Below are 19,971 nucleotides of genomic sequence, written 5' to 3' on the forward strand. Positions count from 1 at the left end.
CTTACTATTATTTTTGTGTGTCTGGATTGAATGTTATTTTTACTTGTCTCCTTTATGGCATTACTCTATAAATAAAAAAAAAAAATGCACTATTTTCTTTTTTTTGATCAATATCGAGGCGATATGACATAACCAGCGCGAGTGATGTTGGTGAGGCTGTTTATTGTATTTTAGAATGTGACTTGTGAGTCCTTTCATTTTTTTTTTTTTTTTTTTTTTTTTTTTTTTTTGGTTGAGTAATATTATTGTTCGAAAAAAAATCTCAGCAAATTTATCCGCCACTGAAAAATTCGGCCTCACTTTTTTTTTACAAGACGCAATCCGAATGTCCACTGCATTCTAATATCCGTGAGTTATCAATCCTTTCCATTACCCTCCAAATTTTAAAATTTTCAAAAAATCTAGAAATCAATCAAGGCAAAAAGCAAAAAGTGCAAGGACGTCCTATAAAATCTGTAATACCTCCATGGTAATCCCTGTTTTCCTGTGATTCCAGAGTAATTTATTGGTGAAGTTATTTCACAGGAACTATTATGGCAACTAGATTTGGTTCCAAGCTAAAGGAGTTGAGGATACACTTGTGTCAGAAAGGAGGATCTAGCTCTGGAGTTCGGTAAGTTTTTGGCCATAATCTTAATGCTGATAAGATGATAAGAAAACTGGAACTGTGTCAGTGTGTCCAGGATTGCAGAGATCTGAGACCCTTTACAGATTTCATGGAGTACTTCTCACTAGTCATGAGGAACTTGACTACCTTTTAAATCTTGTTCAAACTCTCTGGACTTGCAGTTGTGGTACTTGTTCAGAAGTCATGTCAATGGAAAACTGTGACAAATGAGCAGTAACCAGTGTTATTATAGGGTTAAGTCAAATGCAAAAAGAAACTTGTTCAGAAGTCATGTCAATAGAAAACTGTGACAAATGAGCAGTAACCAGTGTTATTATAGGTTTAAGTCAAATGCAAAAAGAAGCTTTCTTTTCATTGTTATGGCTTCTGAATTGCCCAAGTTGACACCACGTCAATGTGGTCTAAGAAGAAAAACAGGCCGGAAATTCCCTCTTCAAAAAATGGAGAGCGTGGCTTCTGAATTGCCCAAGTTGACACCACGTCAATGTGGTCTAAGAAGAAAAACAGGCCGGAAATTCCCTCTTCAAAAAATGGAGAGGAAAAAACTTGGGGTTTGAATGTTAATCACCACTCTTATCGTTGTAGACTTGTTGCTGTACAAGTTTATGAACACTTGAGCATAACCTGCAAATAAATTAGGCCAACCGAAGTGGTTAACATATTGGACCTTGTTTCTGGAAGTTGCTGGTTCAAGTCCAAGTCCATAAAATTTATCTAGATGTAATGATTGGGGAACCATATTTGTGGCAGGCAAGCATTTTAGTATGCTTCCTTTTTTCCTTTATTAATATTTATTTCTTTCCATTTTCAGTGACTTTCTGGCTCAACATTACGTACCCTTGAAACAAGCCAACCCCAAATTCCCCATTCTTGTCCGAGAATGTAGTGGAGTGACACCAGTGGTGTGGGCTAGGTATGAACATGGCCAGGAAAAAGCTTTCTCTCTGGAAGGACTGAAATCGGATGATGTTCTGAGTACAATCAAGAAAATATCACAATAGGATTGTAAGGGTGTTATGTTATGTAGGTTATTTGTAAATTATTTGTTGTAGAACTTTATATGATTCATCCCACAGGATACCAACCATTGGTTGTCTTGGATTTTTATTCTAATGAGGCCTCTGGAGGAAAGTACCTAGAATGTTACCAAAAATCAAGATTCCGTGTGAGCTATATATATATATAAAAAAAAATGTACCATAAGCAAAAGAGAAAGAAGAATAAAGCCAATGGATAAATTGTATCGAGAAAACGACAATTCTTTATTTCATCTTCAGTGGTAAGGGTACCCACACTTTTTAAGATTTTCAGAACAGTTTAAAAAGAATGAAGAAAAATACACAGGAACAATAATGAAATAGAAAAAAGTCCTATATTAATTTTATTTATTGTAAAAATATTTAATATTAAACATAAAATATAGATAAAATTAACACAACATGATTTTTGAAGGAAAAAAAACTGAAATTTATTCTTGGGAAATTTGTAAGCTTGTGGTGGTGTGTACATATTTTATTTTATCTTTAGGGGTGAGCAATCTGGCTTAGCTTTCCTCAGCGCCTCTCAGTTTGGGTGAGTTAATTTGAATAGGAGTGTGGACTGTGTTCGCGGGGGGGGGGGGGGGGGGGGGGGTAAAACCCCCAACACTAAAAACCTTTGCATATTTTTGAATGCTAAGTTAGCATTTATACAGGGATTAACCCCTAAAAATAATAGTAAAATATTGAATTAACACTCAAAGTGTTATTAATTGAAAATACATTCAACTCAACAGCAAAAGTGTCTATTTAATGTTCACATTGGCTAAACTTTGACTCGTAACAAAGCCTTCAACATTCTCCACAGTCCACACTTTGCCCTTATACGTGGCCTGGTTACTGTCATTGGTTTTCAAATCAGGAGCTACAGTTTCGAATATTTTCTTCTTAGGGTTCAAGACTGGGTCGGGATTTCTAGTGTAGCCTGGAAACATGAGATTTATACAAAATGTTGTTTATTTTTATACTGTCCAAATAAATTAAAGATGTGGCCATACTAGGACATGTTCGCCAAGAAGAAGAGGAAAAAAAACTTTTTTACCCCAGTCTAGTACTAAAAAGAAGAAATTTAGAAATTACCCATTTAGTACTATAAAAAGCCTTGAACTTTAGAATTACTATACCTTCTACTTGAATCAGATCACCAGGCTTGGCAGCAGAGGGAGGGGCAAGGATTTCCACTTTATCAGGGGTGGATGCACACATCACCATTGCCTCTGATGTTACACCTCGCATCTTAGCTGAAAAAGAAGATAAACGAACCAGGAATTATTATGTGGATAAATTGGCTCAGTACATATGTACATAGGTATGTTATTGGCTTAGAAGAGGATACTGACAGGAGTGAAAACCCAACCAGTTTGTGTAGCTGACATGAAAAAAAAAAAAAAAAAAGAAACCCTGAACAGTTGCATTACTTATTACCAACACCCGATGATAGCTTTTTAAGTCCCTGATTTGAATCACAGGCTTTTCTTCTCTAGTCTGACGATTGGTTTTTTTGGTTTTTTAAAAAGATGGGTGTTTCACCGCCGTTTTTATTTCGTAGCGATGAAACAACTGCTACATTGGACGCTTGTGGTCTGTGTCGTAGCATGCCCATCCCATAGTATGCCTTCCATCAGATGTGAGAAGAGATTGGTATTGGTATAAGCAGGGTCATCGCCCTATGTCACTGCGACCTGGTTACATCTTTTGTGACTTTCCCTTTAGTTATCTAGAAGAGCCCTAGACTTCATACAAAGGCCAGAGTTCTTTTAGGACCGATTTCTAACGATATTTCTGTTTAATTGATATGCAGGAAGCTAGCGCAGAAGTGGCATCCTGACGGATACTCAGGGGCAGAGAAGAAGAAGGCTGAGAAGAAGTTCATGGACATTGCTTCCGCATTAACACCTGATCCGTAGGAACTTGAAGCACCAACTTTTGACACGTTGAGGGCTGAAGGTTTCATCAGTTTGGACTTGAGGAAAATTCCGCCCATTGAGCCAACCAATTGCGGAAAAGTAGGGAGCGATGATATCGAATTTTGAGAAGCTCTATCGGGATTACTAGATGGAACGTAGGAATGTGTTTGAGAAACGCTGTTGGAATTTGAACTAGATGGAAGATAGGATTGTGAATGACTAGGCTTTGGGCTGTTGTGACCGTGCGGTATGTCTTTTTTTCCCGTTTTCAATGGCTTCTGTTTTTTTAAGTATGTGATTTTCCACGAGACAAGACAAAATCCATTCATCGCGTAAATTTCAAAGACGAAAAATGAATCTTCTCGTCGTGCATCACTAGATTTAACGGGTCTGTGTCGTAGCATGTCCCTCGTCAGATGGGCGAGAAGAGACAGAATACTCCCTACAAACGAAGCGAGAGTCATGCATTATGACGTCATCGCCTACGGGAGCGTATGCCGTGACGTCAAACTTCACGATTTACCGGTATTTTTGAAATCGATTTATCTCGAAATTTCTAAGTCGTAGAAGAAAAAGAAAAATTCCGTTGGTCCTCATTTTTCCTGCTCTATGACATTGTAACATCACCTAAGTAAGCGCAACTGATCTATTGAATAATGTATTGAACAAACTGCTCTATATCAATCTGCTTTATATCAATATCTCTTCTCTCGTTCGTTTCACAGAGAAAAGAAGAAAGTACGACCAGGGCGAGGATCCCCTGGATCCAGAATCAGGAAGACATCCCGAAGGATTCAACCCGTTCCAGCAATTCCATCCATTCTGATCCCAGCAGGAACAAGAAATGGATAGATAATTCAGCTGGAGGCCATTTGTTAGATTAGGTTCAAACAATACAGGGTGGTTCGTGATTTGCGAACCACGCTTATATCTCAGAAACGGCTGGGAATTAAGGAATGAAATAAACGGCATCATGGTGGCACCCCCAAGTGTTAATATTTTTAATACATATGACCAATAGAAATGTGTAAACTGTAAAGAGAGAGCTATACAAAAGAACTCAATGAGTCAGATCCCAAAACTCACTCACTGAAACTTACTACAAACTTTATACTACAGGGAATAAAAATCAATAATCTATCAGCTCTTACCTGAAGTATTGTATATCTCGCCTGTGCAGATGTAAACCGGTTCGTCAAAATATCCACTGTCTTCCAACTCGAATGTACAAAACCAGATGGATCCATCCTTCTTTCCTAGTCATAGCGTAACTCTGAATCAAGAAGTGAAAAGTAAATGAAGCAGTTCCTAACTGGAGTAGTAGGAAGCAACTTCAGCTCCGTGAGTATCTTACTGAGTCAGGATAGCCGGGTTCGATTCCCGGCGAGGTGGATTATTTATGATTCACATGGCACCCCCAAGTGTTAATATTTTTAATACATATGACCAATAGAAATGTGTAAAGAGAGAGCTATACAAAAGAACTCAATGAGTCAGATCCCAAAACTCACTCACTGAAACTTACTACAAACTTTATACTACAGGGAGTTATTATGTTACTCATTTACAGGCAATGAGTTCTTTTTTTTGTAACTCAATCACTCTTTGCACATTTCTAGTCAAAAACGGTCTTTTTATTTTAGTCTAGTTGATTTTTGTCCAAAAAATATTCCTTCCCGTTGTAACAAAATACCCATTTTATAATTACCTATGTGAAATATTGTTGTACCTACCTAGCCACATATTGATTCACTGTATATAATATGTAACCTAAGTACTTTTTAAAGCTGCATGTTTGTTCGTTTGTATGTCTACCTGTTTGTCCGTATGTTTGTTTCTACATCCATTTACCTGGTTGTCCGTATGTTTGTTTTTACATCCATTTTCGACTCGTGCATTTTCTGTCATACTCTTTTGACACATGGGCTTGTTCTATCAATCTTTTTGTCTGTATGTTTGTTTGTTTAACTTCACTAATGGATGTAGAAGTACATCCATTTTCGACTCGTGCATTTTCTGTCATACTCTTTTGACACATGGGCTTGTTCTATCAATCTTCTTATCAATTCTGTGTAATATTAACTATTTTATTGTATAATTTTCAACTCCCTCTTTATATTTATGTTACTATTTAAATTGAATAACCTGTTAACTATTTCATGATTTTCTCCCGATGTCTAATTCCCATCCCAAGATAGACCCATTTCGCAAAAATGCTTCTGTGAAACCCTAACTAATTTCTTTGAAATAAATGATTTATTTGTTTCTTGAAAGTGTATTTCGCAAAAATGCTTCTGTGAAACCCTAACTAATTTCTTTGAAATAAATGATTTATTTGTTTCTTGAAAGTGTACTTCGCAAAAATGCTTCTGTGAAACCCTAACTAATTTCTTTGAAATAAATGATTTATTTGTTTCTTGAAAGTGTAAATCTAGTCCCGCCTTGTAGGCTCGTTATTGCTTCACTAAACAATAGTTTATACAGTGGTTGTTTCCTATGTGTTGTAATACACTCGGTGGTTTTATATTTTCAGTCACAATTTAGAAAAGCACAACAGTTGTCCTCTTCCCATAGCTCCTTAAACCTTTACTGAAGTTCTTCTACAGTTTCCCCATTTGAGGGTCAGTTCTTTTGCAGTTTTCTCTTCTGGGGGCCAATGTAGTGGCATTTTGTTAGGTCGTAAACTATATTTAAATAAAAACTAGAAACTAGATGAGTTTTCGTTGATGTTTTCCTGACTTTAATGTTTTTCAATTAAACTAATGGGTGATTCCGTCTTGAACTTTTCAAATCTCCTTCAAATGTAAATTATCTAAATAAAACTAGAAACTAGATGAGTTTTTGTTGGTATTTTCCTGACTTTAATGTTTTTCAATTAAACTAATGGGTGATTCCGTCTTGAACTTTTCAAATCTCCTTCAAATGTAAATTATCTAAAACAGTTTTTGTTGATATTTTCCTCACTTTAATGTTTTTCAACTAAACTAATGGGTGATTCCGTCTTGAACTTTTCAAATCTCCTTCAAATGTAAATTATCTAAAATAGAGTCAACTGTTGTGCTTTTAGCCTAGTCGTTTGTGTTCCGAAAAACAATGTAAACAAAATAGATTTGTAATAAAATATCTAGTTGTTGTTATTTAATTTTAAGATTTTCTACTTTTCCTAATCCATTTCATTTCTACTTGTAAGTTAACGTCAATATTCCAATTGGCAATTATGTCTTGTACATTCCTTACATAATATTGAGTGTACGAAATCAAGGTTGGTGGCTAAGTTGTTGGAAAGCTCTTGAGTTTAGAGATCACACGCTTATATCAAGGCTGGTTTCCATAATCCACCAATTTGAAATACTAATTCTTCAGGAATTTGTTCTTTCTTTGCTCTGTTTTTTCTCCTCCTACATTGTCCCAAAATGACCTTTGCTGCTGCTTATTCCTCCATTTCTTACCAAACCCCTATATATCCATTATTGTAACAAGAATATAAATAATTATTTAATCTCCCTATAATATAGTCCGCCATGTGATTGAATATTTTTCAAAATAAATAATTTAATATCAATTATCGTTGTGTACAGTTCCAATTCCAACCGAAATGAACAAAAGTATTAAAATTCCAAAGCTGTCCAATAAATTATAAATATACATATTAATATAATATTTCCATATATTATATAATATTTTTTTAATATTACTATTTTCAGTTAACATTTTTGTCCATTTCCATCCTAAATGTAATTTTAAATATTTTTATGTTGATCTATATTTTATCCTGTCTTCTATTTTTATTTTCTTTTTAATGTCTCATTTTATTATTGAATTATTTTTTAAATAAAGGTTTATTTAAAATATTATTTTATTTTGTATTGAAAATATTGGGATTATTGTTTTTTTTTTTTTTTGTTAGCCAATTTCTGCAGCACAATGGGTTGTTCCAAAAACGACTTCAAAGTTCCCACTCCTTATGATAAACGGCACGGCGTTTTTTATGCGCGTGTGAAGTATAAAATTAACAGTGGGAGTCCAGAGTCGTTCGTGGAAATAGGACCCTGGTACCCTTTCATAGGTATGTCCTTAGGAGAAATTATGTCTTTACCTATATAACCCGACTCATACAAACATATTTCTGACTTCATTCTGACATTTATGAAACTTAGCATCAGGAATGTTGTCTTCGTCATCTCTATTGATATTTATCAGTATGATGGGTTATGTCATCAACTACAGATAAGAGCAATATCACCAGAATAAATTATTGCTCAGATAGTCCTAGGCTAAATTTTGAATGATTCATTGACTGGTGCGTTTGAAAAGAGATGTTACAATATTGAAATCATTGATAGGAAATGAATAAAAATAAAATATAAACAGGAAATTGATTTTTTTCTGTTCATAATAAGACTGAAAACTAAGAATCTGAAGACTGCTAAATACAACAAACTCTTATAAAAATATAAATAAAATATAACATTTTTATTTTTGAACAGACGAAATATTAAACGAAAACAAATTATTTTTAAAGTTAAATACCTAGTTACCTAGTCATATTAGTCTTTTAATAAATCTCTGAGAAAGTCAATTTTTAAAGAGAGAAAATCAATTTAAGAAGACAACAAAAGATAGGTAGATAATATTCATACCAAATAACCCATAGTTAATTTTTTAGCTGATGTTATTGACCAGAAGTGCATTTCAGCAGAATTTAGAACACATTATTTAAACTATCAATATTTTCTTACTTGATTTTTGTACCACTTCTACAACTTTTAGTCTTTTAAAATTTTCATTACAGACGCTAGCCACATACTGATTCACTGTATATAATATGTAACCTAAGTACTTTTTAAAGCTGCATGTTTGTTCGTTTGTAGGTCTACCTGTTTGTCCGTATGTTTGTTTCTACATCCATTTACCTGTTTGTCCGTATGTTTGTTTTTACATCCATTTTCGACTCGTGCATTTTCTGTCATACTCTTTTGACACATGGGCTTGTTCTATCAATCTTCTAATCAATTCTGTGTAATATTAACTATTTTACTGTATAATTTTCAACTCCCTCTTTATATTTATGTTACTATTTAAATTGAATAACCTGTTAACTATTTCATGATTTTCTCCCGATGTCAACCAACTTTTGACACGTTGAGGGCTGGAGGTTTCGCCAGTTTGGACTTGAGGAAAATTCCGCCCATTGAGCCAACCAATTGCGGAAAAGTAGGGAGCGATGATATCGAATTTTGAGAAGCTCTATGGCGTAGGTGTAGGGGCCAACAGCCCGTAAGGATGGGTTAAGGTTCTACGAACGTCCACATTTGCGCCTAAATAAATAAAAAAAGCAACCACACGAAAAGAGAAAGCCTGAAGGTCGGTCAACAACATAAAATATTTAGTTAACTTTGTATTTAACTTGTACATTTGAATAAAATCAGAAAATTATTAAAATAAATACCTAAACAGTTTTATTAGCATTTTTTTAAGAGGTTTGATAGAGGGAACTGCAACTGCTAAAGTCTTATCGTCCCGAAAGCAAAGAGAGAAGGAAGATAGGATAGGAGAAAGCCAGCTGTTCCGAGAACGAACAATAGCCGTTCAGGATAAAATCCGCCCCGGGCGGGAATCGAACCCGCGGCTTAGCGGTTACAAGACAGATGCACTACCAACCAAGCTAACTAGCCTGGGTATTTAGTATTTACTTTATTACATTTTTTTTTTTTTTTTTTATGGTACCTGTGTTGGAAGATAGGATTGTGAATGACTAGGCTTTGGGCTGTTGTGACCGTGGGAAGCAGCATTAACACCTGATCCGTAGGAACTTGAAGCACCAACTTTTGACACGTTGAGGGCTGAAGGTTTCATCAGTTTGGACTTGAGGAAAATTCCGCCCATTGAGCCAACCAATTGCGGAAAAGTAGGGAGCGATGATATCGAATTTTGAGAAGCTCTATCGGGATTACTAGATGGAACGTAGGAATGTGTTTGAGAAACGCTGTTGGAATTTGAACTAGATGGAAGATAGGATTGTGAATGACTAGGCTTTGGGCTGTTGTGACCGTGGGAAGCAGCATTAACACCTGATCCGTAGGAACTTGAAGCACCAACTTTTGACACGTTGAGGGCTGAAGGTTTCATCAGTTTGGACTTGAGGAAAATTCCGCCCATTGAGCCAACCAATTGCGGAAAAGTAGGGAGCGATGATATCGAATTTTGAGAAGCTCTATCGGGATTACTAGATGGAACGTAGGAATGTGTTTGAGAAACGCTGTTGGAATTTGAACTAGATGGAAGATAGGATTGTGAATGACTAGGCTTTGGGCTGTTGTGACCGTGGGAAGCAGCATTAACACCTGATCCGTAGGAACTTGAAGCACCAACTTTTGACACGTTGAGGGCTGAAGGTTTCATCAGTTTGGACTTGAGGAAAATTCCGCCCATTGAGCCAACCAATTGCGGAAAAGTAGGGAGCGATGATATCGAATTTTGAGAAGCTCTATCGGGATTACTAGATGGAACGTAGGAATGTGTTTGAGAAACGCTGTTGGAATTTGAACTAGATGGAAGATAGGATTGTGAATGACTAGGCTTTGGGCTGTTGTGACCGTGGGAAGCAGCATTAACACCTGATCCGTAGGAACTTGAAGCACCAACTTTTGACACGTTGAGGGCTGAAGGTTTCATCAGTTTGGACTTGAGGAAAATTCCGCCCATTGAGCCAACCAATTGCGGAAAAGTAGGGAGCGATGATATCGAATTTTGAGAAGCTCTATCGGGATTACTAGATGGAACGTAGGAATGTGTTTGAGAAACGCTGTTGGAATTTGAACTAGATGGAAGATAGGATTGTGAATGACTAGGCTTTGGGCTGTTGTGACCGTGGGAAGCAGCATTAACACCTGATCCGTAGGAACTTGAAGCACCAACTTTTGACACGTTGAGGGCTGAAGGTTTCATCAGTTTGGACTTGAGGAAAATTCCGCCCATTGAGCCAACCAATTGCGGAAAAGTAGGGAGCGATGATATCGAATTTTGAGAAGCTCTATCGGGATTACTAGATGGAACGTAGGAATGTGTTTGAGAAACGCTGTTGGAATTTGAACTAGATGGAAGATAGGATTGTGAATGACTAGGCTTTGGGCTGTTGTGACCGTGGGAAGCAGCATTAACACCTGATCCGTAGGAACTTGAAGCACCAACTTTTGACACGTTGAGGGCTGAAGGTTTCATCAGTTTGGACTTGAGGAAAATTCCGCCCATTGAGCCAACCAATTCTAGTAGAGACTCGGTCACTTTTGCGGACTCTTTGGATACCCTAGCGGAGCTGATTGGGGGCCCTGACGCTTCTTTATCGATGGGAGCAGAGATCGATTTTAGAGGGCGGTCTTCTGCGATAACTTTAGACTGTATAGGTATAGCGTTCGAGTTTGGGGGTCGGTCTTCTGCTATGCCTTCGGATTGTGTAGGTACAGCGATTAATTTTAGGGGTAGTTCTTCTGAGATACCTTCTGGCTGTAAGGGTACAGCGATCCATTTCAGTTTCAGTGGTCGCTCTTCTTTGATAACTTCTGGCTGTATGGGTAACATCTTGACTTGCAGTCTCACTTTATCGCCTTTAGGGAGTTCCTTATTGTCAGAGACATTAGGTTCCGAAGATTGTCCTCTATTGGCTGAAACCTGAGGTCCTTCCAAAGATTTTTGGCTATTGGCTGAATCCTGGGGTATTTCTGAAGATTGTCCCTTATTGGCTGAAACCTGGGGCATTTCTGAAGATTGGCTCTTATTGTCAGACACATTGGGTTCCGAAGATGTGTTAGCCCTTTCACCACCCCGGGCACTACCTGAGGGCAAGTCCCTCTCAGACCGCGCCTCTCCGAGATTAATTTTAATCCTAGCGTTACGAGGTTCATACAGCACGATCGGCCGTCTGCCCCAGATGGACCTGATATCGTTACGAGACCGCAGGGAAGCGATAGCTCGTCTCCCGTTGGAACGATTATCCCTGAATCTGCGAGATTTGGACGATCGTCTAGGCCTGAGATCGATGTGCAAACCGTTCATTTTCATGCGGAGAAATTCCTTGAACGGCAGCCTTTTGCCACCGCTATCTGAGTTTTTATTCGTTTTATCCAGCGATTGAACCGACAACTTTTTCCTGTCACCGCATTTTACGTTTTTATTCGTCATCTCATCAAAGGATTGAACCGACAACTTTTTCCTGGTACCGGATAGTATTTTTCCTTTTGGTGTTTTATCGAACGATTGATCCACTGAATCCGAGTGTGAAGCTTGTTGAGTGTTTGTATCCGAATTCTCATCCAGCGATTGCAAAGGTTGTTCACCGCTGGATTGAAAATCTGAAATCCGGTCTCCATTTGAAACCGTTTTTGAGTTTTGATTTGAAGCTGTATTTGAGTCCCGATTTAAAGTCCTCTTTGAGTTTAAATTTTTCTTCGACTCCAGACTTGAAGTTTTCTTAGCGTCCCGATTTAAAGTTTCCGTTATGTCCCAATTTAAACCTGTCTTTACGTCCCGATTTAAACCTGTTTTTGCGTCCCGTTTTAAAGTTGCCACTGCGTCCCAATTTAAAGTTGTTGCGTTCCGATTCAAATCCGTCCCGGACTCACTCGTCTTGAGATTCCGATTTGGATCCAAATCCCGGTCCCGAATTGCATCCAAATCCCGGTCCCGATTTACATCCAAATCCCGGTCCCGATTTGCAACCAAAGCCGGGTCTTGATTTGCATCCAAATCCCGGTCCCGATTTGCATCCAAATCCCGGTCCCGATTTGCATTCGAATCCCGGTCCCGATTTGCATCCAAATCCCGGTCCCGATTTGCATTAGAATCCCGGTCCCGATTTTCATCTGAATCCCGGTCCCGATTTGCATTCGAATCTCGATCCCTATGATCCAGCATATGCAAACACACTATATGCCGGCACACCAACTCTTTCCCCTCACAGTTACACAGATAACAGTGTAGACAGCCGCCACAAGAGCCGCACTGCAGGTCGCAAGGGGCGGCACAAGGCGGATATTTCCTAATGTGAAGCCGCCGGGGCGGATCGGTATTGCTTTCGCCTTTGAGGGCGACGATGAAGACCTCGGGAGTTCCGGAAACACCCGAGGTGGTTACGGAAATGTTCGCGGTTCCGGAGACACTAGATGGAGTTCCGGAAACTCCCGAACAAGTTCCGGAAATACGCGAACGGGCTTCGGGCCCTGATATAAATTCGGGAGTTTCTGAAGGGGTTCCGGAAATGCGCGAACGGGATTCGGGGTTTTCCGTCGACTCTTGGGTCTCAGTGAGATTCCCTTGGGGTAATGTTGCGTGTGGGGTGATTTTAGACGGGTTGGTAACTTGGAACGAGTTGGAGTGTGACTGTGGGGTAACTCGGGACGGGTTGGTAATTTGGGACAGGTTGGTAACTTGGAACGGGTTACTATGTGTATGTGACTGTAGGGTAAGCTTGGCACGTATATGTTGGATTCGTGGTGTAAACAGATCCCGGGTGTATTGGAACATCATGCCTATAACGAAACAACAGAGAAAGGTTTTTATTTTATTATTCGTTGGTAATTTGGGACAGGTTGGTAACTTGGAACAGGTTACTATGTGTATGTGACTGTAGGGTAAGCTTGGCACGTATACGTTGGATTCGTGGTGTAAACAGATCCCGGGTGTATTGGAACATCATGCCTATAACGAAACAACAGAGAAAGGTTTTTATTTTATTATTTTTTTTTTTTTGAGGTTTGATAGAGGGAACTGTAATTGCTAAGGTCTTCCGAAATCGAAGAGAGAAGAAAGACAGGATAGGAGAAAGCCAGACATTTCGAGAGCGAACCTTATCCGTTCAGGATAAAATCCGCCACGGGCAGAAATCGAACATGCGGCTTAGCGCTTACAAGGCAGACGCGCTACCCTCCAAGCATGGGTTTACCATTTACATAATTATATGTAACTTTCATGTTCTGTTCGATGTGTTCTATTATCAACAAATGGAAACTTAGAATAATTTTTTTTAGGTACCTTTAATTTTTCATTGTTTGATGTGAACAATGAAAACTTATGGGTACCTATGTGTCATCCAAAATTTTTGTTTTTCTATGTATCCTTAATTGTACCTATGAGAATGAATCAATAAATTAATATAAAAAAGTATCTTTCGAAAAAAAAAATAATAATAATAATAATAAATAAATAAATAAATAAAAAAAAATAGGCATTTGTCACATTTTAGTCCAAACCGTCCACTAAAGTCATAATATGTCACATTACACAACTTACGTTGTGTTTGAAATACCTAAACACCAAGATCGCCAACTTATAAAATAAATTAAGCGTGATCTCGATATGCTAAAATTTCTCCTGTAATACAAGCTCCAACTATGATCTTACTATGGTTCCATCCTTTATTCCAAGTAGTCAGGCCTGGCTGTCGTCTGAACACACCCTCGATACCTTTGTACTCTGCGCACACTCCTGCCTTACGTCGGCCTACCCGTGTCCATAGATCAGTGCCTGACATCCACTGTATCAACATAGAATAGAACAGATTAGTTTTTTTTTAAGAGGTTTGACAGAGGGAACTTTAACTGCTATGGTCTTATCGTCCCGAAATCGAAGAGAGAAGGAAGAAGGATAGGAGAAAGCCAGCCGCTCCGAGAACAGTCTTATCGTCCCGAAATCGAAGAGAGAAGGAAGACAGGATAGGAGGAAAGCCAGCCGTTCCGAGAACGAACATTATCCCCGCCCCGGGCGGGAATCGAACCCGCGGCCTAGCGCTTACAAGGCAGACGCACTACCAACTAAGCTAACTAGGCTGGCAAAGAGAGAAGGAAGACAGGATAGGAGAAAGCCAGCCGTTCCGAGAACAAACATTATCCCATCAGGATAAAATCCGCCCGGGCGGGAATCGAGCCGCGGCCTAGCGCTTACAAGGCAGACGCACTACCAACTAAGCTAACTAGGCTGGCAACAGATTAGTTTAAACAGTCTGGCTGAGGGACTATAAACAGAGAGTTGATCAGCGTCTAGCTAGGGGACTATAATATTGTAAAAAAAAAAAGAAAAAATATACATGGGTTTTACCCGTTGATTTGTTAATCAATCAATCAATAAACAGGGAGTAGACTAGCCCAAATTTCCTCACGCTATATCAATAGCGAAGGTTATGAGTGCGAAGGGCATCTCACTCGGAAAATTTTGTTTAGCCAAAACCAGTTGGCCTCAAAGCGATCACTCTAAAGCTGATTGAGAGGCCCGATATTTGAGATGTGACGATTTTTGGTACACTTTTCCCTCGCGGTTGAAGTTATTGTCACCCCCACCCCGGCGTCCGGGAGCGTGCCTCCGGTTTCCGCTTGGACGGACGGTGTTTTATCGACTAGCGACCCGTGCGGCAGTATTTTGAAGTTCCCCGTGCGGCAGTATTTTGAAGTTCTTGCTCGCGATGTTCTCACGCTCCGTCTGACGCGCCCTGTCGCATTGTGTCTTCTCGTGGGTTGCGTCGAACATGCTTATCCAACTGCTCAGCGTTCGGTTCAACGCAGTCAGCGTCGTGTGAGGTTCAGTGCGCGCTACGCGGTCTCTAAGCTCGTCTAGGAGAAAGAACGTTGTGGTGGTATGAGGTGCTTTCCCTTGCGGAAAAGTAGGGAGCGATGATATCGAATTTTGAGAAGCGCTATCGGGATTACTAGAGGAATGTGTTTGAGAAACGCTGTTGGAATTTGAACTAGATGGAAGATAGGATTGTGAATGACTAGGCTTTGGGCTGTTGTGACCGTGGGAAGCAACATTAACACCTGATCCGTAGGAACTTGAGGCCGTGGTTATGAACAGGGCCATCGTAGGACATCGTCGGACTTTTTGCGTGTAAAGTTGGCGGGAAATTCGAATTTTTGATAAAAAGAAGAAGAAGAAGAAGAAGAAGAAGAAGAAGAAGAAGAAGAAGAATAGAATAGTTTAGAATTCTGTAGAAAAGAATTGAAGAAAAAGGATCTTTTTATCAATAGGTTTGATAGAGGGCTGCTAAGGTCTTATTGTCCGAAATCGAGAAGGAAGACAGGATAGAAGAAAGCCAGCCGTTTCGAGAACGAATCTTATCCGTTCAGGATAAAATCCGCCCCGGGCGGGAATCGAACCCGCGGCTTAGCGGTTACAAGGCAGACGCGCTACCAACTAAGCTAACTAGGCTGGCTACTACCTTGTTTAGACTGCGGGAGTACAGAGACTTTTTGTGCCAGCCTATTGGTTGGTAGCGTGTCTGCCTTGTAAGTGCTAGGCCGCGGGTTCGACTCCCGCCCGGGGCGAACTTTATCCTGCACGGATAATTTTTCCTTCGCTCTTCGATTTTGGGACGATAAGACGTTAGCAGTTACAGTTCCCTCTATCAAACTTTTTTTTTAGGAGACTTTATTTTTACCTTTGGCCAGAAATAGTCCCGAAACTGACAACTCCGTCTGTTTTCCAGCAATGTGAACAGGGCCGACCTGTGTAGATTGTATGTTTTCTCACTCTTAGCTGTCATAACGGAGTCGATTTCATCCTGGATAGCTTTGGCCAGGCCTGGATGAGAGGGGATGAGAGAGGACAGGGCGGTACTGATTGTCGAGCGAACGTACGCAGGACTGTAGAGCAGCCGGGTATTACCTGGGAGAAAATCAATAGAATACAGGATACTGAATTTTGACTCAAGGTAATGAAATATGGGTGATAGTAGTAATGGTACACATCACATCGATCTAGTTATGGGTACCCGGTACTCTTTATAATGGTGGTGGGGGTTCGTCATATTACACCCGAGTACGCGGGCGAAAAAAAAAAAAACTAGTAGAGACTCGGTCACTTTTGCGGACTCTTTGGATACCCTAGCGGAGCCGATTGGGGGCCCTGACGCTTCTTTATCGATGGGAGCAGAGATCGATTTTAGAGGGCGGTCTTCTGCGATAACTTTAGACTGTATAGGTATAGCGTTCGAGTTTGGGGGTCGGTCTTCTGCTATGCCTTCGGATTGTGTAGGTACAGCGATTAATTTTAGGGGTAGTTCTTCTGAGATACCTTCTGGCTGTAAGGGTACAGCGATCCATTTCAGTTTCAGTGGTCGCTCTTCTTTGATAACTTCAATGTACAGCTTACCCTGCATGGGGGGTAAGACCCTGCTCGGGGGCTAAGTCCCTACACAAGGGCTAAGTCCCTGCACAGGGACTTAAAGGTAGAAACTCACTACCATCACGTCACGTCACGTGACCTCATTAGGGAGTCAGAAAGATGTAGTTCAAAGTTTCCCCATAAAGTAGGTAATATTGTTCAGGACAGCCACACTACCATCACAGAGCTCACGTGACGTGATGCTAGTGTGTTTCTACCTTAAGACCCTGAACGGGGACCAAGTCCCTGTATGGGACCTAAGTCCCTGCACGGAACACCCACATTTATGAACAAAAGACTGGCTCTCAGCAAGTGCTCAAGCATCAATTCCAAACATCTGATTGACCAAATTGAGGAGCTGGGTGCAAAAAGGGCAATAAATGAAAATCATCAAACTGAGATATTTAACTTTAAAGTTTTCAATTTTTCATCTACGATAACTTCTGGTTGTATGGGTAACATCTTGACTTGCAGTCTCACCTTATCGCCTTTAGGGAGTTCCTTATTGTCAGAGACATTAGGTTCCGAAGATTGTCCTCTATTGGCTGAAACCTGAGGTCCTTCCAAAGCAGACCACCCGAGTCCAATGTAGCAGATGTTTCATTGCTATAGGGGAGTGGGGCGATAAAAGAAAGCGAGAAACTTACCAGGGAATACTTTGATCCAGGTATCAAACGTACAGGGTGCCGTCACAACATTGCGGGGAGGCCCGAACTCGCCCAGCCTCAGTTTCATCAGATCAAAGAAGAGGCCCAACACCTGAGGGATATCAAGAATAAATTAGAAAAAATAATAAATACCAATAATAGTAGCAATAGACAAGCCAAGTGAACATGGCTAGAGACCAGCACCATCACCCTGGTGTATGGCTGATGAAAAAAGAGATTTTTTTCTTCAGTCTGCCATTACCAATCGGTCAAACTGAAGCCACTACAACAATAAAAATTTCCCCATACAACCGGTTTTTTTTTAAGAGGTTTGATAGAGGGAACTGTAACTACCAAGGTCTTATCATTCCAAAATCGAATAAAGAAGGAAGACCAGGATAAAGCCAGCCGTTCTGAGAACGAACATTATCTGTTCTTCAAGATAAAAACCATCCCGTGCGGGAATCGAGCCCGCGGCCTAGCGCTTACAAGGCAGACGCCCTACCAACCAAGCTAACTAGGCTGGCATAGTACCGGATTTAAAAAATATAAATCAAAACTTTGAAACATACTTATACTTGTTGGAAAACCTACCTGAGGGTTATTGCGAGAGGTTAACAGCCAGGCTACGGGCAGTTCCAGACCTTGCTCCAACTGTTCTAGAACGAATAAAACGTACAGGTAGCTGGGGTCAGCACCCTGAAATTGAGGGGGAAAATAAAATTATTGGATTAGAAAAAAAAAACGATCTAGGCCACATTCTAATACATGATCCAAGATTCTTGGTTCTAGTTCTAGCTTCTAGAGCTCCAAGAACAGTTCTAAGTAATATTTGTACTATGGAACAATAAATAAATTACCAAAATTACCAAAAACGGAAAAGTTCAGGCAGAAAATTTCCGTCCCGGCCGGGGTTCGAACCCAGCACCTCCAGGTTGAAAGACAGTGCTCTTGAGCTACAAAGGTCGGCTACAATACCAATATAATTACCTTTTAGTAAGTCTCAAAAGATCTAACCAGGTCGCAGTGACATAGGGCGTTTATTATAGCCGATGGCCCAACTTACATATACTAATACCAATATAATTACCTCTTCCATGATTCGGCACTGGTCGATACAAATGGAAACCTTGGAATAGACCTTCAGCATCCGCGTCTGTTCTTCACTCATGCTTCCAAACAGAAAATCCTCAATTCCTATATTGTATCTGTCTAGATCACTTGATGCAAGGACGTCCTATAAAATCTGTAATCCCTTTTTTCCTGTGATTCCAGAGTAATTTATTGTTGAAGTTATTTCACAGGAACTATTATGGCAGCTAGATTTGGTTCCAAACTAAAGGAGTTGAGGATACACTTGTGTCAGAAAGGAGGATCTAGCTCTGGAGTTCGGTAAGTTTTTGGCCATAATCTTAAATGCTGATAAGATGATAAGAAAACTGGAACTGTGTCCAGGATTGCAGAGATCTGAGACCCTTTACAGATTTCATGGAGTACTTCTCACTAATCATGAGGAACTTGACTACCTTTTAAATCTTGTTCAAACTTTCTGAGCTTGCAGTTGCAGTAGACCAAGTTGTGGTACCTACTTGTTCAGAAGTCATGTCAATGGAAAACTGTGACAAATGAGCAGTAACCAGTGTTATTATAGGGTTAAGTCAAATGCAAAAAGAAGCTTTCTTTTCATTGTTGTGGCTTCTGAATTGCCCAAGTTGACACCACATCAATGTGGTCTAAGAAGAAAAACAGGCCAGAAATTTCCTCTTCAAAAAATGGAGAGGAAAAAACTTGGGGGTTTGAATGTTAATCACCACTCTTATCGTTGTAGACTTGTTGCTGTACAAGTTTATGAACACTTGAGCATAACCTGCAAATAAATTAGGCCAACCAAAGTGGTTAACATATTGGACCTTGTTTCTGGAAGTTGCTGGTTCAAGTCCAAGTCCATAAAATTTATCTACATGTAATGATTGGGGAACCATATTTGTGGCAGGCAAGCATTTTAGTATGTTTCCTTTTTTCCTTTATTAATATTTATTTCTTTCCATTTTCAGTGACTTTCTGGCTCAACATTACGTACCCTTGAAACAAGCCAATCCCAAATTTCCGATTCTTGTCCGAGAATGTAGTGGAGTGACACCAGTGGTGTGGGCTAGGTATGAACATGGCCAGGAAAAAGCTTTCTCTCTCGAAGGACTGAAATCGGATGATGTTCTGAGTACAATCAAGAAAATATCACAATAGGATTGTAAGGATGTTATGTTATGTAGGCTATTTGTAAATTATTTGTTGTAGAACTTTATATGATTCATCCCACAGGATACCAGCCATTGGTTGTCTTGGATTTTTATTCTAATGAGGCCTCTGGAGGAAAGTACTTAGAATGTTACCAAGAATCAAGATTCTGTGTGAGCTATTAAAAAAAAAAAAAAAAAAAAAAAAAATGTACCATAAGCAAGAGAAAGAAGAATAAAGGCAATGGATAAATTGTATCAAGAAAACGACAATTCTTTATTTCATCTTCAGTGGTAAGGGTACCCACAATTTTTAAGATTTTCAGAACAGTTTAGAAAGAATTAAGAAAAATACACAGGAACAATAATGAA

The 19,971-nt window shown here is 39.6% G+C and overlaps 3 protein-coding genes and 1 pseudogene across 3 annotated transcripts; 2 read left to right on the forward strand and 2 right to left on the reverse strand.

The window, feature by feature from the left end:
- The first annotated feature begins 364 nt into the window (after positions 1–364).
- LOC103518365 (NADH dehydrogenase [ubiquinone] 1 alpha subcomplex subunit 2-like) lies at positions 365–19,809 on the forward strand. Its single transcript, XM_008483429.3, has 3 exons — positions 365–425; positions 18,591–18,757; positions 19,420–19,809. Exons 2-3 carry the CDS (start codon positions 18,678–18,680, stop codon positions 19,607–19,609), a joined length of 270 nt encoding a protein of 89 aa, XP_008481651.1. The 5' UTR covers positions 365–425; positions 18,591–18,677; the 3' UTR covers positions 19,610–19,809.
- On the forward strand, positions 402–1,821 carry LOC103518366 (NADH dehydrogenase [ubiquinone] 1 alpha subcomplex subunit 2-like). The gene is made up of 2 exons (XM_008483430.3): positions 402–613; positions 1,440–1,821. The coding sequence occupies exons 1-2, from the start codon at positions 534–536 to the stop codon at positions 1,627–1,629; spliced, it is 270 nt and encodes an 89-aa protein (XP_008481652.1). The 5' UTR covers positions 402–533; the 3' UTR covers positions 1,630–1,821.
- Positions 2,412–3,649, reverse strand: LOC113471222 (annotated as a pseudogene).
- Positions 9,291–18,586, reverse strand: LOC103518368. The gene is made up of 6 exons (XM_026830189.1): positions 18,456–18,586; positions 17,960–18,064; positions 17,366–17,477; positions 15,994–16,220; positions 13,956–14,100; positions 9,291–13,096 (listed from the first exon to the last, which is right to left on the reverse strand). Exons 1-6 carry the CDS (start codon positions 18,534–18,536, stop codon positions 9,291–9,293), a joined length of 4,476 nt encoding a protein of 1,491 aa, XP_026685990.1. The 5' UTR covers positions 18,537–18,586.
- Positions 19,810–19,971: the final 162 nt, after the last annotated feature.

The sequence above is a fragment of the Diaphorina citri genome, unplaced genomic scaffold, assembly GCF_000475195.1.
Source record: "Diaphorina citri unplaced genomic scaffold, Diaci psyllid genome assembly version 1.1 scaffold2168, whole genome shotgun sequence".
In the NCBI taxonomy this organism is placed as follows: Eukaryota; Metazoa; Arthropoda; class Insecta; order Hemiptera; family Psyllidae; genus Diaphorina; species Diaphorina citri.

Coding starts and splice junctions, on each gene's coding strand:
- LOC103518368 (XM_026830189.1), bottom strand. CDS start 18,536: ATGAGTGAAGAACAGACGCGGATGCTGAAGGTCTATTCCAAGGTTTCC. Junction 16,221..17,365: donor CTGGATCAAAGTATTCCCTG/GTAAGTTTCTCG, acceptor ATTTTCTCCCAG/GTAATACCCGGCTGCTCTAC. Junction 14,101..15,993: donor GGGACTATTTCTGGCCAAAG/GTAAAAATAAAG, acceptor ATGTTGATACAG/TGGATGTCAGGCACTGATCT.
- LOC103518366 (XM_008483430.3), top strand. CDS start 534: ATGGCAACTAGATTTGGTTCCAAGCTAAAGGAGTTGAGGATACACTTG. Junction 614..1,439: donor GGATCTAGCTCTGGAGTTCG/GTAAGTTTTTGG, acceptor TTCCATTTTCAG/TGACTTTCTGGCTCAACATT.
- LOC103518365 (XM_008483429.3), top strand. CDS start 18,678: ATGGCAGCTAGATTTGGTTCCAAACTAAAGGAGTTGAGGATACACTTG. Junction 18,758..19,419: donor GGATCTAGCTCTGGAGTTCG/GTAAGTTTTTGG, acceptor TTCCATTTTCAG/TGACTTTCTGGCTCAACATT.